A 25184-nucleotide genomic window follows, 5' to 3' on the forward strand; every position below is an offset into this window, starting at 1 on the left:
CTGAAGAAATCACTCTTTCCTATGAGTTGGCACCTGAACTCTACTTAGGGAGTGGACTGTCTTTGTATGCAAAAATACCTTGCAAAGCTGCTTAGGGCAGATGAGCTCTTCAGGGCTGAGGCCACAATATCAGAGACCAGGGATGGACCGTTCCACTTGAAAGGAGAAGAGGACTTCGTTTTACTCTTAAGGGAAAGCATTGAGGAAGAAGCAAATAGTGGGAGAAGATGGAGGGAAGCCTGTGGGACAGTGTGAGGCTGAGGATGTCATGGGTGAAGGATCCACGGGAAGTCCCCTGTGTGAAATGGCCAAAGGATGTCAACATTGGAAATGCCTGCTGTTCAATTAGAAATTGTTTACATTATTGAGAAGTAAACCTCTCTTCCATCCCTACCTATATTTTAGAAAAGTCTACTATATCTGTTAAATGCTTTGTGTAAGTGAATTTTGTTGTTTTGAAACTGTAGAAGGGCTGAGTTTTACATTTTAACTTCTATGATGAGGAACAGGAATAACATACATGAAATCAGGAACTTGAAAACAGGGGTGACCAAGAGAATTTATGTCTTCCAGGAATTTGCAGAAATCCTAGGGAGGATACAGGATTTGCATTTCTGTGGATTATGAGTTGAGAGGTTCGAGTCCACATTAATGAAATTTCCTGGGGTAAGGAGGCCTCAGCGTATGTCTGGGTTGTTTATGTGACTTTGCATAGTGGTTGATTGGGCCAGGACTCCACTTCTTTCAATCAATGAATATTTATTGAATGCTTATATGTCAAGCATTTTCCTGGGTGTTGGACTACAAAGGCAAAGAAGAGCATCCTTTTCCTCTGGCAACTTTCTAATTGCAAGGTGGGGTTTGTAACCAGGGTGATAATACTTCTGAGCCTGCCTGCCTAGAGCTTCTCAGTTTATTCCAGTTGTTTTGGCATAATTATTAATACTGTCCTATTTCATGCCTAAGAGAGCCTCAGCTTGGAGATAAATTTTCTGGAAACCATTGCACAATTGTAAATATTAGGTGATTAAAATTTATGTGAAAATGCTTTATGAATTGTAAAACATTATACAGAAAAAGGGATTAAGAGATTTAAGTTCTCTTCTTGCATTCTCCTATTAGAGAATGTCTAAACAGAAATGTCTAAAATTGCTATCTACTTTGGTCTCTGGTATGGCTCTGAGATCTAGTTGGATTTGCAAAAAAAAAAAGCTTGCCAGAAAATTCATTTCATGTTAAGGCAGCTTAACATGTGCTCAACCATTTCCAAAATTAAACTCCTTTTTGTGGTCTGTTTTGGATCCTTACATGTATCCTTAAAATTTATTTTTTTGGTTGGTGTTTCCAAATTTATGGGTATTTTCAAATTTAACATTTAATGATTCTGATGGGTTTTGGACAATGGGGGACAAGACAGTTCCCTAAGAATTTTTAAAGCCTGTTTTGGAAAGGAATGGATACGAAAGTACTAAGTGTGAAGTATTTATCATAAAGAAGGCATACTGCTTTCCCTCGAAGAGCTTCCAGCATAACCATCTCACGCGTCCCTTATATCAGCTCACATGAGAGAGGTCTGATGTCCCTTTGCACAGGGAAGGGACACTGAGGCATACTGAGGTTAACTAACACGCCTGAGTAATGCCGCACCAGTAAAGCACTAGATATGAAATATGTATCTAGTCTGATCCCAAAGCCTGTTGATTTATTCATGAGTTCAGCAAATAGTTGGCTCTTTTGGATCGGGGTTTGCTTGGTTGGCTGGGTGTGAGCCTGGAACTGCTGATGGCTGCTTTTCATGACAGGTGTAGAGACTAACATCTGAGAGAGGGGGGCCGGGCCCTGATGACATCATTTAAGCCCCGATTGTACTTTGCTGAATTCAATTTACCCTTAGACTTCCCGGTCATGTGAACTAACACATCCATCTTATTTCTTTTAGCTTGAGCTCATTTGAATTGTGTTTTTTTGGTCACCTGTAACTAAAATTTTTCCTGGTTGAAACAATTTTCCGCTGGTGGTCTAATTTTTAAAAATACAACAAGTGTCAGATCACACTTATTTTTGCTATTACATTAGGTGACGTTGTGGGCATCCTAGTCTGATCGCTAAGATACTGTGTGTGTAACTAAGACTATCTGGCAGCCGAGACCACCCTGGTAAGCACTCTGCGAGTTCTCAGGAAGCAGATGCAGTGATCTATGAATCACTCGGGATACGCCTGAAGCCACAGTGGCAAATGTCCAACAGCTCTATAGCAGTGTAGAGCCGAGGAATCCTGGGTCCCACAAAGACTCAGATATTTAACATAATGGAACCTGAAGTGAGGAGACGTGGGTTTAAGCTTTGGCTCTGCCACTGACTTGCCAAATGATCTTTAATGTCTTTTAGATTCTTTGGCCTCAGTCTCCTAGTATACAAAGTGCATGGGGATGGGGGGTATTGTGGTTTCAGTGTGGCTTTGGGATGAGGTAATAATAAGAGGCCAATAGCAGACATAGGTTTTGGGGGCCCATGGCTAGTCTCTTAACTGCTGATGGCCAATCTACTCTGTGACATTGAAGTTAAAGATTTCTCTGAAGGTGTAAAATAACCCATCAGGAAACAAATGCGTTTGGGGAAGCCTAATTTATGAGTCAGAGAACACACAGGAGACTAAAAGTGGCCTTACACAGAGAAGTGTTCAATAAATACTTTAGTAAAGAATCTAAATTGCAAAAATGACTTGGTCAGTTTCATCTCCAACTAAAATAGTTCACTATTCTCCCACAATTTACTGCCCCCTCCATGTCCCTTTTAAACTTAAAGTGCATATGCCACACGTTTTGACTTTGTAGATCTCTTTTGGACAAGATTTCATCTACTTTCATTTGTATAATTTTTAATAAGTATGGTAGCTTTGTATCTCATATGAGTGATGAAGGTATCAACATAAATGTCTCTTTTTTGGCTTTAATAAAGCCATCTAAACCATTCCAAGTTAAAACCAGATATTAAAAGGAAAGCAATCATGCATGTGCTGTATTAAGCTGCCTACACACAGGACGAAGGGTAGGAGAGGCTGAACACATAATTAGAAATACTTTCTTAGTTTCAATGTAGGGTCATAATCAATTCTAATAAAGCCTATTCATGAATCATCTGAGTGTCAGCAAGGTAGCTTCTCAGTAAACACTGCAACATGTTAATTGCTTCTGAGATTTATCTAGTGCATAAAATTATTGGATATAAACTACTTCAGAATATATGCCCCGATTTTTGTTTTACTAGAGATTCATTAAGCCATATAAAAAACAAGATGAGTTATTTTTAGTAAGACTGTTGCCTACTTATGCCAGTACTGGTTTGTGATAATAACTGCAATTTCTAGTTAACAGAGTCAGAGGGGCATCCATTCAGAAGTAGTTTCAAACCACTAAAATCCATTGTTTTTTAAAGAAATTTTTTCCACTTTTATTTCAAGTGTAGTGTTTCTAAAGATATAAATTCAAAGGAAAATGGCTCAGAACGTAGTGATTTTCATTGTTTGTATGACCTAATCTAATCAATGTCATTCGGTTTTGAAATTTTTCTTTTTTAAAATTAAAAAAAAATTTCAGTTACCATTGACGTTCAATGTATATTAGTTTCAGGTGTACAGCATGGTGGTTAAACATTTATATAACTTACGAGATGGTCACCCTGATAAACCTAGTGTCCATCTGATACCATAGTTATTACAACATTATTGACTATATTCCCTATGCTGTATTTTACATCCCCATGACTACTTTGTAATTCCCACTTTGTATCTTAATCCCTTCACCTTTATCACCCAGCCCTTCAAACTCCCCTCCCATCGGTTTGGTTTATTCTCTATATCTATGAATGTGTTTCTGTTTTGTTTGTTAGTTTATTTTGGTTTTTAGATTCCACATATAAGTGGAATCATTTGGCAGTTATCTTTCCCTGTCTGACTTATTTCACTTAGTGTAATACTCTCTAGGCCAATCCATGCGGTTGCAAATGGTAAGATTTCATTGTTTTTTTATGGCTGAGTAATATTCCATTGTATCTATGTAACACCTCTTCTTTATCCAACTGTCTATCAATGGACATTTATCTTGTTTCCATACCTTGGCTATTGTAAATAATGCTGCATTGAACACAGGGATCCATGTATCTTTTCAAATTAGTATTTTGGATTTCTTTGGATAAATTCTCAGAAATGGGATTGCTGGGTTATATGGTAGTTCTATTTTTAATTTTTTGAGGAAACTCCATCTATTTTCCATAATGGCTACACCAGTTTGCAATCCCACCAACAGTGCACAAATGTTGTCTTTTTTTCACATCCTTGCCAACACTTGCTGTTTGTTGATTTATTGATAATAGCCATTCTGACAGGAGTGAGGTGGTATCTCATTGTGGTTTTAATTGCATTTCTCTGATGACTAGTGACATTGAGTATCTTTTTACATGTTTATTGGCCATATATATGTCCTCTTTGGAAAAATGTCTATTCTGATCCTCTGCCCAAGTTTTAATCAGATTGTTTGCTTTTTGGTGTTAAGTTGTATGAGTTCTTTATATATTTGGATATTAACCCCTTATCAGGTGTATCTTTGGTGAATATCTTTTCCCATTCAGTAGATGGTCTTTTTGTTTTGTTGATGGTTTCCTGTGCAAAAACTTTTTAGTTGAATGTCATCCAGTGTGTTTATTTTTTATTTTGTTTCCCTTGCCCAATGAGACATACTCAAAAAAATATTACTAAAAACAATGTTGAAAAGTTTACTGCCTATGTTTTCCTCTAGGAGTTTGTTTTTGGGTCTTACATTTAAGTGTTTAATCCATTTTGAGTTTATTTTTGTATATCGTCTAAGAAAGTGGTCTAGTTTCATTTTTTTTTGCATGTATCTGTCCAGTTTTCTCAGCAACATTTATTGAAGAGACTGTCTTTACCCCACTGTATATTCTTGCTTCCTTTGTCATAGATTAATTTACCATATAGGTGCTGGTTTATTGCTGGGCTCTCTATTCTATTCCATTGATCTATGTGTCTGTTTTTATGCCAGTACCATGCTGTTTTGATTACTATGGCCTTGTAGTATTGTTTGATATCAGGTTGTGTAATACCTCCAACTTTGTTCTTCTTTCTCAAGATTGCTATGGTTATTTGGGGACTTTTGTGGTTCCATATAAATTTTAGGATTATTTGTTCTAGTTCTATGAAAAATACTATTGGTATTTTGATAGCAATTGCATTGACTCTGTAGTTACTTTGAGTAGAAATTTATCTAAAGTTAGATAGAACATATTGGCTATTCTCCTGGCATTTTAATTTTTATTTCAAACTTTTTTCTTTATGATTTGAACTTACAAATGCGTATCTTAAAAACAAGTTCATTGTCCATTTAAGTATCTATAAGCAGTTAATTAGTTATTGATAGTATAATGTCTGAAGAACATGTGAAATAAAATGGTAAAAACTAGGTAATTTTCTCTGAAGGGATTGTATAAATCCCTAGGGAAATTTGATTTCTTACAAATTATTTTCTGTTGGTTCTGCATTCAAAAATCTTTTGCTTAGACTCTCCAATAGTATTTCTAATAATTTCTTAGATCAATAGCTATTATCCATGACTATGTGAGTTATATAGATCCTTTATATTAAATACTTCCTTCACATGTTATAGTGCTTTGATTATATATGTACCTAACTTTTACAGGTAATTCCACAAGATGCTTTCTCTATTTCTGTCATTTTGACATGAAAGAAGTATAGAGTTTTCTTGACTATAGTATGTCTCCTGCTCAGATCCACATATATGATAACATAGCTTCCTTAGTTCTCCCATTACACTTAAAAAAAAAAACCCAAAAACCCTGAAGTCCATACTGTGTTCAGATTTTATTAGTTTTTAACCTAATACTCTTTTTTAAAAAAAATTTTTGCTCGAGGATCCCATCCAGAAAACCACATTACATTAGGTCGTCATGTCTCTTTAGGCTCCTCTAAGCTGTGACAATTTCTCAGACAACCCCCTTGTTTTGATGACCTTGACAGTTTTGCAGAGGAACATAGTGTTTTGCACTCTCAGCTCTTTTAAAATGCTTTCCAGAAAAAGAAGGGAGCAGTAGATGTTCCTCTCTCCCCATGCTGCAAATTATCTTCTTTGCCAATGAAGATTAAACCCAAAGAAAAAGAATTCTCATTTAAAGAGGACAGTGATAATCACATATTACACTTCAGTGCAAGTATAGGAATTAGAGTGTACACCCAGGTGATTTGACTTCCAAGGTGCGTGAGAAATGATGAAAAAAGATTGGGAGTAATTTTATCCACAGAAAGGGTCAAGGGACTACTTATAATAACTTCTGCTGTGAGCAGGTGTTTTCTGGATTTATTGAGCCTGGAGCAAGAGCACTATGCTGCTGTATGAGAGATGCAGACAGGATGAGGTGACTGAGAGAGCAGGTTGATAAGCATCTGATAGTTTATTAAGATTATTAAGGTAAGTTTGGGGTCTTTTCCAGTGGAAGTCTTCTCTGGCAGGAACTGGCTGAGAGATGGAGGGAGAGCAGGGGACTAGGTGAGCTCCCTAGATTTTTGAGTACTTTTCCCATAGATCCCCTCAAGGTGTCTGAAGTCCAGAAGTATTCATGGTGTCAGACCTTCCCTGAGTAGGGTAGCCTGAGTTAGCAAATAAAAATACAAGACTCCCAGTTAAGTTTGAATTTCAGATAAATACTGCACAATTTTTTTAGTTTAAGTATGTCCCATGCAATATTTGGGACAGGCTTATGCTAAAAATATGTTATTTATCTGAACATTTAATGTCCTGTATTTACTTTGGTAACTCTACTCTTTGCCACTCCGTTGGGTTCCCCTAGATGTGTGTGGTGGGGGTGGGAAGGGAATGAGAAGCGGGAGAAGGGTGCACCGTCTCTAGCCCCAGGTCACCACTTTGGGAGAGTGATTACCTTCATGCCAAGGACAAATGCAACATCACCTGTTTTCAAAAGCTACCACAGGTCAGCATTTGAAGAAACTATGCGCAATTTAGTTCTCCATAACAACATTGTTTCCAGCTTTCTCTCTTAATTTTTGAACAGACACCCAATGAGTTTGTATCATATACACAGTATCCTTTAATATGTACAAATCCTGAAGAAAATCAAACCAGTGGAATCAGAAACAAGAGGCGCAAAGGTATGTAGTATCACCACAGCCACCTGGTTTCCTGTATCTCCTTCCCTCCACCCTCCACAGGCTCTGGGCTTATGAAGTAGTGATTAGTTTCACAGCTCTTTTCTCCTGCTATCTAACTTCTGGACTATACCACTGTACTATACAGATGCCTCAGGTATTAGATCATTGAAAACTAAGTATAATTGTACAAAAAATAAGTGTCAAACAATGTTACATGCCCAGGCATAATAATTAAAAAAAAATTCATGGGAAGAATAATTTAATCAATTAAAGAATTTGAAACTGATGTAAGTATGTTCTTGGCCTCCAAAGAAGCCAGCAAAAGTATTATGTTGGATATACTTCACAAATCAACTGGGTCAAAAATCAGAAAGCATTTAAAAGCCTTCACAAAATAGAGCTGACACCCCATAATCTTTTAATGGCACACATCCCCATCAAATGTTATGTAAATAAGGTTCATTATAGTGATTAGAAATGTTAATTTCTTAGAGCAATCATAATTTCCTTTAATCTTCTATGGCAGTGCTTTTTAAACTTCAGGTTATGACCTATTAGTGGGTCATGAAGTCAATTTAGTGGGGCATAATCAGCATTAAAGAGAATAGAAAATATCCAATTATATTACATATAGTCAATGTAAACATTATTTCACATACCTTAATTTCAGTTTTTAAAGTACATCTGTATAACTACTTGGTTATAATATAAAATATATCTCATATGGTCTGTTATGAACAACACAGAAAACAACTATTCTATATTACAACAAATAAATTCTAAGACTGATTCAAAAGTGAAACACAATTTAAAGTCACAAATTGGTGATAGAGGAGGAAAATATTTTCAATATTGGGACTAGAGAACAGAACAAACACCCACCTTATAAAGGAAAATCATACAACCCTTGGCATTTCTATTTCTGCCTCAACTTTGAGGAAACTTAGAGCTAAATAATGCCCAATTATAACAAGTACAGTAGCTTAATTACTTTGGTTTATTTCTTTCTCTCTTTCTCTAAATGGTTTTGATTTGCCATTTTTAATGTATTATGATATCTCTATATCTGTCTGTCTGTCTATCTATCTATCTATCTATCTATCTATCTATCTATCTATCTATCTATCTATCATCTATAGCAGGGGTCGGCTAACTTTTGAGACTGAACGTACCCAAAGAGCCGCATGTGGTTCACAAGCTGCAGTTTGCCAACCCCTGATCTATAGCATATTAAGTGTTTTATGAAAGTAGACAAGGCAATAATTACTAAATAACCTCAGTAACTTAGTGTCTTACAGATTATATTAGCTTTTTATGTATTTTTATGATTCAATAGACATGACTGAATTGTAGTATATTTAAGCTTTATGAAATTTAATCACTCTATAACAGCTCCATTATAGGAGAATTTAATAGCAGTAACAGTGTTTTACAGGAGAGGTCCTTATGTTATCAATAATTGGAGGCGTCATGGTATCATTTGGAATTACATCCACTATTAGGAGATATAAGGTTGCTGTGTTAATCCACTTAAATTATTTTTGCACTCTCTGGACACAGAAACTCTCTTACCTTTGAGTAAAGCTGTCAGGATCGCTAAATCAATGTCCTGGTGTCCTTCTGAGCCCATCCGAAATACTGTAATCTGAAATTTGAGACAAAGTGACTATTAGAAATACATTCCCTCCCTCACCAAGAGAAATTAAATCAATGAAACCATATCTGAGCACAGGCTATTTTACTATCTCTAAAGCAGATTCTTAAACACAGGGAGAGTACACATAGCAAGAGTTCAATGAGAGGCTCTGCAGTTCATGAAGAGGCAGACAGATGCCTCAGTAGCCTCCTAACAGAGCCCGTCTCAGATAATCACATTGATTATGGTTACGTTGAGGAGAAACCGGAGACCAAGGAAAACGTCCTCTTCTATCATTTCAGTGTCAGAATTGAAACTTGCCGGATTTACAAAATTGTGTAATCCATAAAGTAAACTGAAATGAGAAATTAAGTGTTTAAAAATAGTTAGTATGCCCTTCAGTAAATGGCCCAACTATGTGTGTGTGTGTGTGTGTGTGTGTGTGTGTGTGTGTGTGTGTGCGCACGCGCGCGCGCGCGCGCGCATGTGCTTCAAGTGTGCAATATAGCCATCCTGACACTTACTCCTCAGCAATAGTTACTCAAGGTTTTCAACACTGTGATGCCTGGAGATGCTTCTGTCCTCTCAATAACCTTGAAAGCTCTTGAGAATTATTTAGCAGTACATCCAGGTTGTAAGCAGGGAAAAGCCGACAATACAATTAATGTTTCCTTTGGGTAACCCAGTAGAGAAAAGTATTCTCTGAGGGTAAATAACGGGTGGAGAGTAAAGAGATAACAGCGAAGGACTTGGATTAACTTGGAAGGATGTTGGATTAACACAAAGTCCTGAAGTAATGCTTAAGAAAAATGAAGTTTATTGTTTTTTTTTCCAAGTCAAAGGTAAGCTACTGAAGGGAGCCAAAAGATTATTTGAATATCTGCATTGAATTACTATTCTACTCAACTGCTTTAGGCTTCAAGTTCCTCTATCTGTAAAATGGGAAAATACTAGTGCTTCTCTATTTCTAACTACATGGGAAGTAAACTTTATAGGATTTGCTAATATATAATTCTAAGTTTTGCCACTAGGATGGAGAGAATGGACACAGAACCATAGACTATTAAACTATCAGTGTCCTTAGAAATCTTGTAGTCCACTACTCAGAGACAAAGTAACTTGCTTAAAGTCAATGCATCATTATTTCTTGACTGCCTAATGTTTCCTTATATGAACGATTTATTTAATCAGTGTTCTACTAATGAACATTTGGGTTGTTTCCAATCTTTGTCATTATAAACACCATTGCAGGGAACACCCTTGTATGCACATGGCTGAGTATATCTATAGAATAAAATTTGTAGATATGGACATTCTTGGCGCTGTTACTCTGAGGGAGTTTCTTTAATTCATTACTTTGATTCTCCTCCTAGGGCCTCTCCTGTTTCCGGCTTGTGTTTATTTTGATCCTGTATGGCAACTGAAATACCTTCTAGCTTCACAGCATGTATTTTCCTTCTATAACGATTTAGAAACTCTAGTTTCTATCCCTGCTTTTAATATTCCAGAAATTACTCAAAATTTCTTGTCTCCCTAATGTGGTATCCTTTTTCATCTCCCTCCATGCTGAGCGCTGAGAGGGGCAGATAGGCACATATACTTATTCTATCAAATCTCACCAAAGTAAATTTTAATAGAAAAAAATTTAAATTAGGCAGAAGTGGAAGTTACTAATTTAATTACTTCATAGGTGATTTAGTAAATAAAGCCTGTATTTTTTCATTATAAAATTGGTATTTTCAACATGTACCCTAAAAGTAACTCTTGGGTTGGTTTGACATGGTTGGTTATTTTGTGAAAACACTATGGACTACAGGGAGATTAGAGTGTTCTTCAAGATCCAAAAGAACAAGCAGCAAACATTTTGTTAAAAACGAAACAAAACAAAACACTACTTTCCTCCAAATTCAGTTTGACATTTTGTATCTACAGCTTACTTGTGGACAAATTGCCTTAGCCTAAATGGAATTCTGGTTCTCACACTGAAGAGAAGCGAAATCTTTCAAAATGACGTGATTCCCTTATTCTCCGCCCCTTTGACCTGTCTGCCAGCCAGCTTCTCTGCTTGTGTGCTTGCTCTCATTTTGCACCCTCTTCAAAGTTGGGAATCTGGACATCACATCTGCTCCCATCAACCCCTGCATAGAAGTGACTCATTAAACACACACATTTATTGAGCATGTCTTCTGTGCCAGGCACTGTTTAGGTACTGGGAAGAGAGCAGTGAACAAAACTGATGAACAATTCCTGACTTCATGGAGCATATGCTCTAGTCTAGTTTATCGAGGGGAGACAAAGTAAGTAAAATATATGGCATGTCAGATTGTGAAAAGCTGTCTATAGCAATGCTTGCCACTCCTATTGACTTCCTTCTCTATCCTCACTGTCCCAGCCATTGCAATACGTTGAGATGCTACACAGCTTGTCTAATAGCATCTCAGCTTACTATAGCAGTTTCTGTACTGGTCATCCTGATTCTGGTTCTTCTGTTCTATTCCCCATGCAGCCATTCAAGAAATCTTCCTGATTGTATTGCCTTCCTTATTAACATGCTTTAGTGGCTTCCATACCTATGACACAAGGTGAAAATTCTTAGCAGGACATTCAAGGGATGCCAATATCACACTCCTAGTGATTTTTTTTTTTTTAGCTGAGCCACCCTGCTACCTGTTGGCAGCTCAGCGGCAGCTCAGCTCGGGCCAGACTCAAACTGCTGTTGCTCAGAGCTCAAACTCTTGAGCGAGCTCTTAACCAACTGAGCCACTCGGTTGGCCCAACTGATTCTTTAGTTTTATATCTTGCCAAGTACATCCTCACTACCATACCCTTGCTGCCACTCCCACTACCAGAGCCACGACTCAACCCCATGCACCTGTTGTGCTGTGAAACTTGCTTCTTTCAGGGCCCTGAACATTGTTTCTAGCTCTTAGCCTTTGTTCCTTCAGTTTCCCCTTTTAGGAATGCCCTTCCCTCTGCTTGGTGAACCAACTACAAGCCTTTCATTTGACATGTATCACTGAAGAAGCCCTTCTATCTAACTAGGATTGAACCTGCATTTTGGCCCCATTATACTCTGTATGACTATCTAGTATATGACTTTAAGACGTCATTGCTCTTATTCATGCATATGTCTTTTTTTGTATTAAAAAGAGGTCCATTTGCAGGCAGGATCACTAGTCCTTGCTCAGTCAATATTTGTTGAGTGGATAAATTATTACCAAATGGCTGTGTTTAGGAAACTGGTTTGGAGAAACTAATAATTAAAAAGTAGCACATTCCACACAAGAATGGCAATATAGCTAAAGTGAATGGGCGGATTAAGCTGTAGAACAAGAGTGTATTTCAATTGTTAAAAGTCAATTTTAACACAAGAGTCTACGGGACACTAGTATATTATTGCTAAACACTTAGTCAAACATTATGTAGTAGAAACTGGAATGCCTGAGGTTTATAAATTATTTATTGAGGAGGAGTATGGATTTGCCATTTTTGAGATATAGGTAGCATCATTTAACCCAAAAGTATGTTTCACCAAGTGTTTGAAACTTTAGTGTTGTGTTGATTAAACCATACTATAAAAAGTCTCAAAGCAGGAATATATTGCAGAAAAGCGGAAAAAAACAAAACAAAACAGAAGTATGCAAATGATACTTCTTATTATGGGAAAAATAATTTTAGGCTTGAAGATTATTTGGTTTATTTCCTGGACAAAAAACGATTATATTCACCACCCAAATAACAAAATAGAGTATACACATGGCTGAATTAATCATGGACTTCCCACTTCTAAAACTCAGCAAGTCCTTCCTATAGTTCAACAAGATGAGGATACAGAAAAAAATATTGGGAAAATTCAATTGACTCCCTTTCAAGGTGCCTATTAATTAGTTTAACTTGTGATTTTTATTTATGTCACAGTGAGTGATGAATCTGTGAAAATAGACATGGACATTGAGGCAATCTTTTGAAAATGAAAGTAACTATGACATTCAACTGAAAAACATGTGCAAGCTGTAAGCACATGTTGGCTCAATTTATCAGAACGAGAAAGGCACATTCCACGATCATTTCATGCTGTGTTACATATGCAAGTGATGATATCTGAGTTTGACAAAGGGTTCATAACGTGTCTGAGAATTTCAGAGAAATACCATAGCTACACAACAAATAATCAGCAAAGTTCTTATGGCTTTTTTAGGAATTTAGAAAAGTCCACCTAGAATGATTGCAACCAAAAGGTTTAAGGACATTAAATATCCTACATCTGGAACTTCCTTAAAAGAAACATCCTATTTACCCATTCAAGGTCTTAATAAAATCTGGGGATATATTTCCTGAGGATAGGAGCAGGGAGAGAGGGAGAGAATTGGACCCATGGATAATCTAATCATCACAATGCAATGACTTTTAAAAATCACTAGTTTAGCAGAATATTTCTCTGATGAATTATTAATATTCAAAATAATTTGAAACAATTGATTAGTAGAAAATGCAAAAATCTATGTCATCACAATATCGAATGATAGGAGACCCCTGGTAGGGTTGTAAACAGGAATCCTGGTTGGTAACAAAGGCCTTTAAGCAGATACGGGCTTCAGTTTTTACTTTGGCGCAATCAAAGGTCACTTAGTCCAGGGAAGAGAACAATGCAATTTGATGAATAGAATACTATGCACCTAAAACATACTCCTATTTTATTTCTAGCACTTGAGAAAATGAACTCCCTTTGGCTGACAAAATTCTTAAAGTGAACATTTTGACAAAGTACTGGCTTTTAGAAATGGACCTGCTGATTTATATGGAAGAGGAAAAAACATCAGACAAACACATCTGAAAATGATCAAACCAAAGATCAGTGGAAAATGATATTCAAAATTTTTGTCAGAAAATTAATATTAAATACATTATTTGTTATCAAGTTCCATATAAACTATATATTAACTTTCCATGTAATATTTTTTAATAAGACTCACAGTTTCATATTGAAGTGAGTGAATAAAAAGTGATGCTATTGAGATACAAATTGGATGAAATTAATGTAATTCTAGTGAGTTATACTTTTAAAAGTCTGTCATGTATGAATTTATACATTAGATAAAATAAGTGAATATTTGATTTTCAAAAGGAAATGTATATATTTTTATTTTAAGTAAATTTTACTTTATTTTTTATTAAATTTACTGGGGTGACATTGGTTAATAAAATATTTTATTATACAATGGATTTGACAGCATATTTAAAAGGTATGTTCTTCCTACCTTTAGTACACAATTCAATTTAGGTTACTTTTAGTAACAGATTGTCTCATAGATTAAAGCTCACCTACATTACCACTCAATATCATGGTCTCTTAAGGGACCTTTATGCATGAACCACTTGGCAATTAATGAAGAGTGCCAGAGAAAGGAGGAAGTTTTGCTTTTTTGACTCTAATCCTTGACCTGTCTTTCTCCCACTATAATCTAAGAACACTAGAGTTTGTTTCTCCTTTCAAAAATGCAATTCAGAGGCCAGAAGCTCATTGGTTCTGATATGAGAAAAAACATTTTTTTCTTATTATAAAAGCAATATATGACTGTCATCAAAAGTTGTAGAAAGTTTAGAAAAAGTCAAATGAAAAATAATTTCCAAAATCCCAAGTCCTATCCAAAGACAACCACTGATGACATGGGTGTGTATAGCTTGCTTAATCAATACCTCCAGTTGGATATTTACATTGGGTCTAAATATTTGATATAGATAATGATATGATGAACATCTTTGCTTATGAATCCTATTCTATATTTGGCATTCTGTCCTTAGAGTAGATTCCCAGAAGTTTGGTGCTCTTGTCACAAATTACCTCATAGCTAGAAATGAGTATTTTAGCACATAAAAGCTAATTGAAGTAAAAGGAAACTTGTGTTGCCCTTGAACCAGATTTGCTATAAGGGCCACCAACCCCATTAGTGAAAAGGCTGGAGAGAGGGAGATGGCTCTTATAAAGCTATTGTACCAAAATCATAGTGGAAAACATAGTCACATGCATAAGCTGACAGTGCGGCCTTCACACCAGGAGGCAGACGAGCTATGAGCAGGATCAGCTGTTGTCCTCTCTCTATTTGCACCACTACAAACCACCAGGATGAGTTTAGGCTCTTGGTTTTTGGAAAAGTGCTTTTGGAAAAACAGATCAACATCATCACTTTCTCCCAGTTTTACTTTCATGATTTTTACTTTAGCCCTGTATCGGTCCTAGGGCAGTGCTGTATCGGTCCCAGGGCAGTGCTGGCTTAAATAACTGGATGGTGCAAATGAAATCATTTGGTGAACATGAGCTTTGGAGGTATATATTAGCATGTAAGTCATGTCACAGTAAGAAAATTGTTAAATATGGGTAAGGAACTCAACCCAGGCTCCTTGGATCCATGATTGGCATATCCTTTATAGTCTAAAGAGTAATTTTTGATCCTAAGTTGACACATAGGGAGGACAGGAAAAGGCAGCCCAGCTGATTTTATGATGAGGGCAAAAAAATAGAAACAGGCTAAACTCCTCATCTACTAATTCTTCAGAAAAAAATTCAGCGGTGCTTTCTGGGGGTTGAAACTAGATGACAACCTGTCATCTACTATCTTCTGCTTTGAGTTCCTGTCCTGACAATTGATGTTACCTCTTTCATTTATTATATAACTCTGTGGTGTACCTCACTGGATGCCAATATGACAGATGCCAGAGGTCCGACAATAATATTTCTAGAAGCTTCTTTATATATCTCATGGCTTTGGCTATCAGAATCAAGAATATTTGTCATCTACCACCTTGTCAGTCAACCAGAGGGGTGAAAATTCAGTTTGACCCAAAGTAATATTTTCCATTCAGAAAGGACATTATTGGGCTCATGTGCATTTTCTTACATATTTTTTTAAATAAATAGATATCTCTCTGAGGAGAATATGCAGGACCGCAGATGGTTCCTACAGGCCAACACCATATGGGCTTCTTATTAGGATGTAATAATTTTTAGTCAGGTTTTTTTTTTTTAGTTGTTTTATCTTATTTTTTCATCATCACAGGAAGAAACTATATGTTTTTCTTACTTCCTGCCATAATTATCAGGATACCATATACTTCTGCAGCTCAGCTACTTCCTTGTGATTTCTCCAGGTGAGAGGTTGCCAAGAAGGCACCATAAAGTGATACAGACAGAGAGGGTATCTCACCTCCCTTCTCAAGTCTGTTCAGTTTCCCTGGTAACAAACTTGTTGACAGTTTCCAAGGTTGGTATACTAGATGCCCTTGGTTCACTACTCTGGGTAACTTCCCACCAGGAGGTCATACCAGTTGTTGGGCCAATCTCATCCTTTCCCTTGGGGAGAGCAACCCTGAATCTGAGCCAGTGAGGGAGGCCATTGAAGGTAAGAAGAATAACATTTTGGATTCTCTTCTCAGCTTAGGAAAAGATACATTTTATTTCTTCTTTTCCTTCCCAACCATAATGAACACCAGAAGCATCTTGAAAGCTTGGCATGAAAGCTCACTAGGGATAGAGTATCTGATCCCCACCCCACCCCCATCCCGGCTGCCTTTCTGCACCTTTCCTGGTAAAGAAGTGGAAGAGAGCTGTTTAAATAACACTCACTTCAGAGCCTGTGAAAGATTCTGCTATGTAGGGTAAGAGGAAATGTTTTAGAGGAAAATGCCCATTTCAGCCTGTGTGAATGCGTTCAGATTCCTGGGTTTTCTTTGTATGGCCGACAGGATGACGTTCGTTTCATATGGCAGATGTCCCATGTCAAAGGATCATGGCCTAATCACCTCACTTTTCTGAATGTTGGTCTTACCATCCACAAAAAATAAATAAAATAACTGACTAGGTTATCATAAGGACTCTTTTTAGCTCTAAGGGTCACATAATTTCTTTCTTCATGCTCAAAATGTCAGAACATCAGCATTTAGGGACATCTACTAGGTTCAGCTTTCTACCTGATACATTAATTGTAACCCTGTTGTTTCCTCAACAACATCCCTAAGAAGGGACCTTGATTTTTGTGGATGGTACTATATGAAAATCTCATTTCCATTTACTGTCTTATCCAGTCTGTTCAACAGCTTAGGACAAAGTACCATTTTTTTTAATTGGATATAACTGACCTATAACATTGTTTACGTTTAAGGAACATTTGATTTGATACATTTATATAATTACAATATTGATTACCATTCGAGAGTGAATTAACCATATGATCCAGCAATCTAACTTCTAGGTGTATATCCAAAGGAAATGAAAACAGGATATTGAAAAAAATATCTGCACTCCAATGTATACTGTGGCATTATTCACAATAGCCAAGATATGGAAACAACCAAAGTGTCCATCAACAAATGAACAAAGAAGATGTGGTATATATAAAATGGAATAGTATTCAGCTGTGAGAAAGAAAGAAATCCTTCCAGTTGTGACAACATGGTTGGACCTTAAGGGCATTACACTAAATGACATAAGTCAGACAGAGAAAGACATATACCATATGATATCACTTATACATGGAATATAAAAAAGCCAAACACATAGAAACGAATTACCACTTTTAAAATGTTCCCCTTTTACGTTGCTGGACCATTGCACCATAATTTCTGTTCCATGCCATGTACACCATATTGTTGATAGTTAGCCTATTATACACCCAGGTCTTATGCCTATGAAATTAGTTAAGTGGCTCCCTCTGTTCAGGAAAACCTGTCACTTTCAGGCTTATAGTGCCCCACCAGCACCCATGGCCCAGGGCATGCCCAAACCCCTTACTGTGAATAGTGGTCCAGCCCCTGAGTTCCCATCTTCCACAGCCCCCACATCCCTCCAGAAACCTCGACACATTTTGTGCTCTGGCTCAGAGGGACAGACTATATGCAATATGAGCTTTAGAATCACACTGATTTGGAAGTGAATCATGCCAATCATTAGATTTTAGCTGCTCCTGTACTTCTCTGAGCCTCCGTTTCTTCCTCTGTGAAATAGGGATAACTCTTTGTTTAAGGATTATTGTAAAGCTTTATGTGGGAGCATCTTTTTCAATCATACAGCACCATTTCTAGAGTCTGGCATGGGCTCAATGATTGTTAATTTCCTTCTCGTTTGTTTGCTCTCCTTGGAATGCATGTTCCCCAGGGCAGCTCTCTCTTCCACTGTGGTGGCTTTGCCCTGTCTTCTCTCTGCTGGTATGTCTTGTCCCTGAAACTGTGCCTGGTTATCTGCCCCTTGTCCTTCCAGGCACAGTTCAACTATCATCTCCTGCAAGCCCATCTTGATACTAATTATCCTTTACCGTGGTTAAGTGTCCACTGTATTTCCTCTGAACTATGTGAATATACCTCTATACAGTACTGACCACAAACAATGCCAACATCAATGATAACAATAATACTAAGGCCACTTAGTGTGTTATTACAATGTGCCAAATACTGTGCAAACACTTTACAAACATGACTTTGGCCAAAACCACAGAAATCTATCAGTTAGTTATTATTCCCATTTTGCAGCTGGTGACCTTGAGCCCAGAGAGGTTAGATACTACATGGAAGGCCATGCAGTCAGGAAGGCATTTAGACTCAGACAACCCAAGGGCACAATCTCCTATTTGCTTATCTGCCTCCTTCAATAGTCTCTGATTGCTTAGAGGGCAAGGGTACGTCTTCCATCTCTGCATCCCTGTGACCCAGTAGTGTGCTTGGCACATCGTGGGTGCTCAGTGAATGTTTGGGCGCTGAATCCTTTATTCTGAGTTCAAGTTTGGCCTGTAGTTTTCAGATGGGGGCTGTGTATGACAAAGACCCTTGTCTTGACCAAAATTTAGTCAGGCTCCTCTGAGCTCTTTTCTCCTCTAGACTCCAATCTTTGGGCTTCTCTGTTCCTTTTCCTATTGCCCAGTTTTAGCAAGAATCCTGCTAAGTCAGTTTATTGAGAATCCCCTAGCCTACATATTTCTCATGCTCGATATCTGACCAAATTCCTCATTCCCCACCACCTTCCACATGATATCTGATCACCCTGACCTGCCTTCAGCAGGAGCCCTCCTAGGTCAGTTTGGCAAGAATCATCCTACCCTCTCAGTGATTCTCTGTTCACTGACATCTCCCTGATTCTGCTCGTTGGCCATAAATACCCACTTTTCCTTGTTCTATTCAGAGTTGAGCCCAATGCCTTTCCTTTACTACAAACCCCATTGCAGTCGTTCCTTGAATAAAGACTTCCTTACCATCTTTAAGAAGTGTCAGACTATATTTCTAGTTAACATATCTGAGACTGAACAGCCCTCCCTGGGTTTAGGAAGGGCAGAACTGGACTCTTACATGCTCCGTCTCTGGATTCAGGTGCCTGTGTATCTGCATTATTTCCCAACCAGAGACTGGTCAGGGTTCCATCTAAGACCCATTCCCAGTCTCTCCAGTAAAGAAAAGACAGGCTCAGGTGTGTCCAGTGTTTCAGCTGCATTTCTAGATATATATCTTTGCCATAGAAATCTTGCCCCAGGCATTTTTGCCTTATAACTAATTGGCTACAAGACAATTTTGCCATAAAAAAGATAAAAGCACAACAAATAAAAGAGGGACATTATAAAGGGTAATAAAACATGAAAAATGAATAACAACAAAATTAAAAAGACTTTATTTAAAATGTGTGTAGATTAATGTTTATACTGTGAAAATAACTGATTTTATTTTGTGGCTTGTTCCTAAGCACTTGCCTTTTTTCTATGGGATGTGTGGTTTCAATGCTGCCCCATCAAGGAGGGCCCTTGGCCTCCCTTTCTCCTCTCAAAGTAGTGTGTTTCAAAATAAGAAGCCATCCTTGGGGCAAATCATCATCATTTAGAAGAAATGCTAACTGTCTGAAGACCACCGCTACCATATGTATTCATCACTGTATACACCAGGGGTCGGCAAACTGCGGCTCGCAAGCCACATGCGGCTCTTTGGGTACGTACATGTGGCTCTGAAGTAAAATTGAAAATGAAAATAAAACTATCATAGTTTCATTTATAAAATTTTTAAAGGATATTATTCACATAATGGTGATTTCATTTGTTTTATGGCTCTCAAATAATTTTTAAATTGTTGTGAGGGACAAGATTGGCTCTTTCATCTCAAAAGTTTGCCGACCCCTGGTATAGACCATTATGAGGGCCAGCTAAGATTTATAAATAATATAAAATTGGGAGTAACTGAGAGAACTTTGTCAATGGAAAAATGAAACCAAACTGACAACTAGCTTAAATATATTAAGTCTGCCAAAGAAAAAATCCAAGTGTCAACCAGTTATTTTATCTTTGTTATGGCAAAATTGCCTATGGCCAATTAGTTATACGGCAAAAATGTTTGTGGCAAAAGTGCTTGTAGCAAAGATGTCGACGGCAAAGCACCTAAAACCATTCCAAGGGTACTCAGATTCTAAAGGGTTAGGACTCATTTCACTTCTAGCCTTCCAGGCCAATCCTAACCAAAACAGATACTGCCATTTGGTCAAGAATGTCCCCCTGTAGTCATAAGAACTAATATTAAAATAAATTCCTAGCCTGAGAGATAAAGAATGAAACCCTTTGGGTTGCTTTGTAAATGTGTGCCCAAACCCATGTTTGAAGGCCAGGACATCCTGGGTTATGTGTCTGACCCAAGATAACCCTGATTTTTTTGCATGTTTGTTTGAGTTATATATTTGAAAGCATTCACAAACAAAGATGCACAATTGCATTTTTGTCTTAAACAATCACAAATAAAAGAGAAAATCACAAAGCCCATCAACTGGAAGTCAGATCCTCCTAGGTCCTCCTCTGCCTTTAAGTTTGCTGCCTGCCAGGGCTGCTCTCCTGTTCTCCTTCTTGTGTGCCTGGCTGTCACTCCCTTGGACAGAGCAACATCCCTTGTTTATTTATACAATGCCCTCCCTGGAGACACAGCCTTTATTTCTACTTTTTCAGCTTTTGATTTCAATTTGTGCTTTCTCCACAGCTCTTTTCTAGGGTCACTTGAGAAGAATAAGAAGCAAGAGCCCCCTTTGTCATGTGACAAAATGGAAACACAAAGGGAAACAGAAAGCATCCAAGGTAGGATTTCCCTGTAACCAGTTTCCTCCCTAAACCAGTTTGGCAAATTAAAAATGAAACTGCGTTTTCTGATCCTACAATGGGAAAGCATGACATTTGTTAAATGGTAAAAGGGAGCATTAGTCTACAGCTGGGCTGTCATATCAACCTACAGTGAACCTTATTCTGAAAAGTTTTCTATTCTTTCAAGCTCAGATTCAAAGAAAGGACAATTTAGTTTATCAGCTCTATTGTTTCTCTCTAAAGCCAAGTAATCCCTCTCTCCTCCTCCGGCCATTTCAGACACACAGCCCTGTATCTTCCCACTGAATAGCTGAGTTTATTCTCATTGTTGTGCACTGCAGGAAGCCATAATTGCTAACTGCTCCAGGGTCAAAACTCTTTGCAAAAATTTTCAGGCTAAGATTTTGGGATTATTAACTTTTTCCTTTCAGAGGGATTGTTTTTCTCCCCGGAGTAATTTTTTAAATCTCTTTCTTAGGATTGCTTTACTGTTCCATGTCAGATGTTCCATGTCATAGGTACATATGTCACATGTAAAAACATTTGGGGGAGAAACAGAGATTCAAAGGTGATCAAAATGAGGAAGCTGTGATGAAGGCCACAGGATAATTCTAACTGGGGAAAGAATATAGGGGTTAAAGACACAAAGGTAATTTCCAGCTGGTGTGACACACGAAGACCATGGAGAAGCCTAGGATTAGACCTGGCATTTGTGAAGTAGTGAGAATTTCAATAGGGAAGTATAGTGGTGAGGAGGAGCAGGAAGAAGACAATAGTAAGAGCAAATAAGAGAAAAGTGAACATTAAAAACATTACATACAAATATTCAACTTGGCTGGAGCACTGGGTAAAGGGAAGGTGACAGATGGAAGCTGGGGCCAAGCTATGAATAATCTTCAGTGTTAAGGAATTTGGACATAATTCACTATGTACCAGGCCTTGTATGAAGCATAATATGTTATATATAAATATGTACATATAATATATGTAATATTATACATATATAAATATATATACTATATACCCTTATTAATCGTCACATCAACCCTATGAGGCTCAGAAATTAGTTACCGAAGAGCACTTAGCTGGTAAATGACAGACGCAAAATCATATCTCAGATCTGTGCAGCTCTAAAAGCTATGCTCATAGCCTCTCTAGGTTACCTTGCTAAAGTCAAAAGCTGTTGGAGACAAATTAATCTTGGGGTGGGGCCTGAAGGTGGGGCTCAGCTTCAGGGCTGTTGCAGGGGGCTTGAGATGAAATAACAAAGGCCTCGGTTTGGAGGTGGCTGTGTGATGGGCAGGAGGCACTGTGTGAGTGGCCTCAAGAAGAACCACAAGGTGGGTTGATATTCAGGGATCAAGAGACAGGGAGGAATCCAAGATGACTCTTAGTTTCTCAGCCTCAGTATGGAGAGCATAGGGCTACTCTCGACAAACATCCGGAAGCCAGGGTGATTTGGGGGAAGGTGATGACTTATCCACAACTTCTATTTTTTAACTCCAAAGTTTGAGCATAGGTCCAGGGCAGAACCCTGGAGGGTAGGGTGTGATTCAGACAGTGTTGTGCCCTGTTGTAGAACCAAAATGAATAGTCTCTGCTGCCCACATGCCCTCGAAACCTTTGCACTTGTGAACAAGAGCAAGCTCTTCATTAAAATGCCTTTGAATCGAGCTATGCCATAGCGCCTGAGAAGATTCTGAAAGTGGGGAAAAGGAAATATGATGAAACTTTGAGGCTGTCAACAACTTTTTAGGGTATAGCTGCCACAGAGCAATGTGTGTATATGTGGAGAATCCCAAGACTAAGGAGAGAGCCTCTCATGAAATTGCTCTCTTTGGAGAGCAGGTTTTACACACATCCATTTGCTAGTCACAACAATTAGAGATAAGTACATGTGACACATATCCTACATACAGTGGGCTCATGAGTCATGTGACTGTAAACTATGTTAACCATTGTTCCAGGAAGCAACTCTATACAATTTCAGTGTGATTCTCTTGGAGGGCAGAATGTACCTTTCAAATAGCATTGCTTTTCCCACAAAGAACCACCAGAAAAATGTTTGACTTTTACCCCTTCAGTCAAATGCCAACATTTTTTCACATATCCCTTATTGCCTCAGTTGTGCAGTTATGCAACGATGTCCATTTATCTGGAGTTATTAAAGAATGAACTGTGCTATAGAAGTGAATTTTCTAGTTGAGTATGGGTTATCTCTTAATGTCAATTAAAAGCCAATGAATTTTCTTGGATGGAAATTTTTCTGAAATGTAACCAGCTCATTTGTTATCTTAGACAACATTAAAGGAAATGAAAATCCATTGCTTTCTTCTGGTGTGACTTAGTGATGTTCTTATCAACTGTCAAGAAAAGCAGGACCATTTGGCTCTATCTAAATGGCCCTAGCCTAGACTGATCATGTTTAGAGTTCATGCGTCTGCTATTTATAGGTTTCTGACTCTACCGTTTGACTAACTCTTCTCATGACCCTCATTCATTATGGCCCCCTGCTTTCTAACTGCAACGGACAGGAATACCAGACCAAAATCGAGCAGAACAGTATTGGTTTTTATGGCATTTAATGCCTATGACTGCGTGGAATTTAGTGCACAGATTGTCTGATATCAGTGTTGGCATTCAAATAAGTTTTTTTTTTTTTTTTTTACTTCCTGGTCCTGAGTAGTTGACGTTTCTATATAAGAGATCTTTAGATAAATTAAACATTGTCATATTTTAGGCAGGAAACTTTTCTAATTAATTTTATTTGAGCTCTTTCTGCTACGAGGGAGTTAAGGATTGAACATTTCTAGACTCTTAGGGAGAGCAGATGTTTAATGGAATAAACATGTCTGCCTAAAGTGAGAATAATAATAATAACAGCATCTGCGGTGCGCAAGCACCCCTCTAAACATTGCACATGCATAACTTGCACTTAATCTTTCCAATGACCCTCGGTATTCTCATACTTATTTTCCAGTAGAGATACCTCAAGTTGAACCAGGTAAAGTTAACTTATTCAAAGCCCCATAGCTGGAATCCCCATGCTGCGCTCTCAAACACTACATAGCTGAAGGCCTCCCACTCATTATGCTGGAAGACTCGTCCGACTTCCTGGGTTCTATGGAGAGAATGAAGAAACATGAATGGGAGCCACACTGAGGTTAGAGGTGGTGTTCCATGTTTGATGCCGGTGGTCACTGTTTTCATGAGCCTGCTCAGAGAACAGGTCGGGCAGCAGAGAGCCCGGCTGGTCACACGAGAGGCTCTTCGGCTCTCAGGCCAGGCTGACCGGGCTGCTCTTTCACTGAAACCTCATTTCCCCTTATTGTGTGCAGTGCATACCTCTACTCAATAGATTCAAAGGAAAAGCAAAGCCCACTAGAAGAGAAGAATCACGACTGTTAGTTTATCTTCCTTTTGTTCTCTAAAGTTCAGAATTCATTTCCTCTTACTTCCTATAAAACCGTCAATTTACAGGGGAGGTTTAAAATAGCCGGGATACAAAGAAAGAGACAGGGTTACCAGCTAGTCTTGAATTTCCTTCCTATTGCCTTGGCAAGAAGACCTGCTGATTGGTCAGATTATTCAAACAGATTTTATCATTGATCATCAGCCTTTGGACTTTGCTTTTTAAGTAGAGAATTCCCTAGATGCCCCGAAGCAGAAATGGCATGAGTAAAGTAAGGTGCTAAAGAAAGTCAAATTCCAAAAAAACAGGCATGGCAGAATGACATGAAAATGTGCATATTTTTAACTAACAATTATAAAGCTACTGCATTTAATTGCGGTAACAGTGGCAAAAAAGTAGGACGCAATTATTTTCTGTCCAGCATGCGTCTTTGAGTCTGTCACTTTGTTATTCATTTCTTGACATCAGTGAGAGATGTTTCTTTCCTTTTTCACTTCTCCCTTATCAGTCCACTGCAGCAAACGTCCTTTAGCTTGAAAGTTTATGTATGGATAGGGCATGGGAACATTCAAGAAACATTGAAATGTTGAGTCTCTCATACAAATCTTGCATTTTTTTGGGTTACATTTTCAATTTCCCCTTTTCTTTCCCTCTTTATTCTTTCTCACCCTTCTGCCTTTCCTTCCAAAAATATTACCTAGGAGCTTTTAAAGTGCCAGGCACTATACAAAGACCTAGAAATATATATGTTTGCATATTTGCATATTTACATATTTATACATATATATATATTTAAAGGCTCCTAGTTTATAGCTATACATATGTCATACCATATGTATATATACACACATATTAACTAGA

At 37.8% G+C, this 25184-nt stretch overlaps 1 protein-coding gene across 1 annotated transcript in view; it reads right to left on the reverse strand.

The window, feature by feature from the left end:
- Nucleotides 1-25184, reverse strand: part of TRPM3 (transient receptor potential cation channel subfamily M member 3) — a 536483-nt gene that overhangs the window by 137241 nt on the left and 374058 nt on the right. Inside the window, exon 9 of the mRNA XM_019626368.1 lies at nucleotides 8765-8837. Within this exon, the coding sequence (XP_019481913.1) occupies nucleotides 8765-8837 (73 nt within the window). The remainder of the gene's footprint in view (nucleotides 1-8764; nucleotides 8838-25184) is intronic.

This window comes from Hipposideros armiger, unplaced genomic scaffold (genome assembly GCF_001890085.2).
Source record: "Hipposideros armiger isolate ML-2016 unplaced genomic scaffold, ASM189008v1 scaffold_668, whole genome shotgun sequence".
Classification (NCBI taxonomy): domain Eukaryota; kingdom Metazoa; phylum Chordata; class Mammalia; order Chiroptera; family Hipposideridae; genus Hipposideros; species Hipposideros armiger.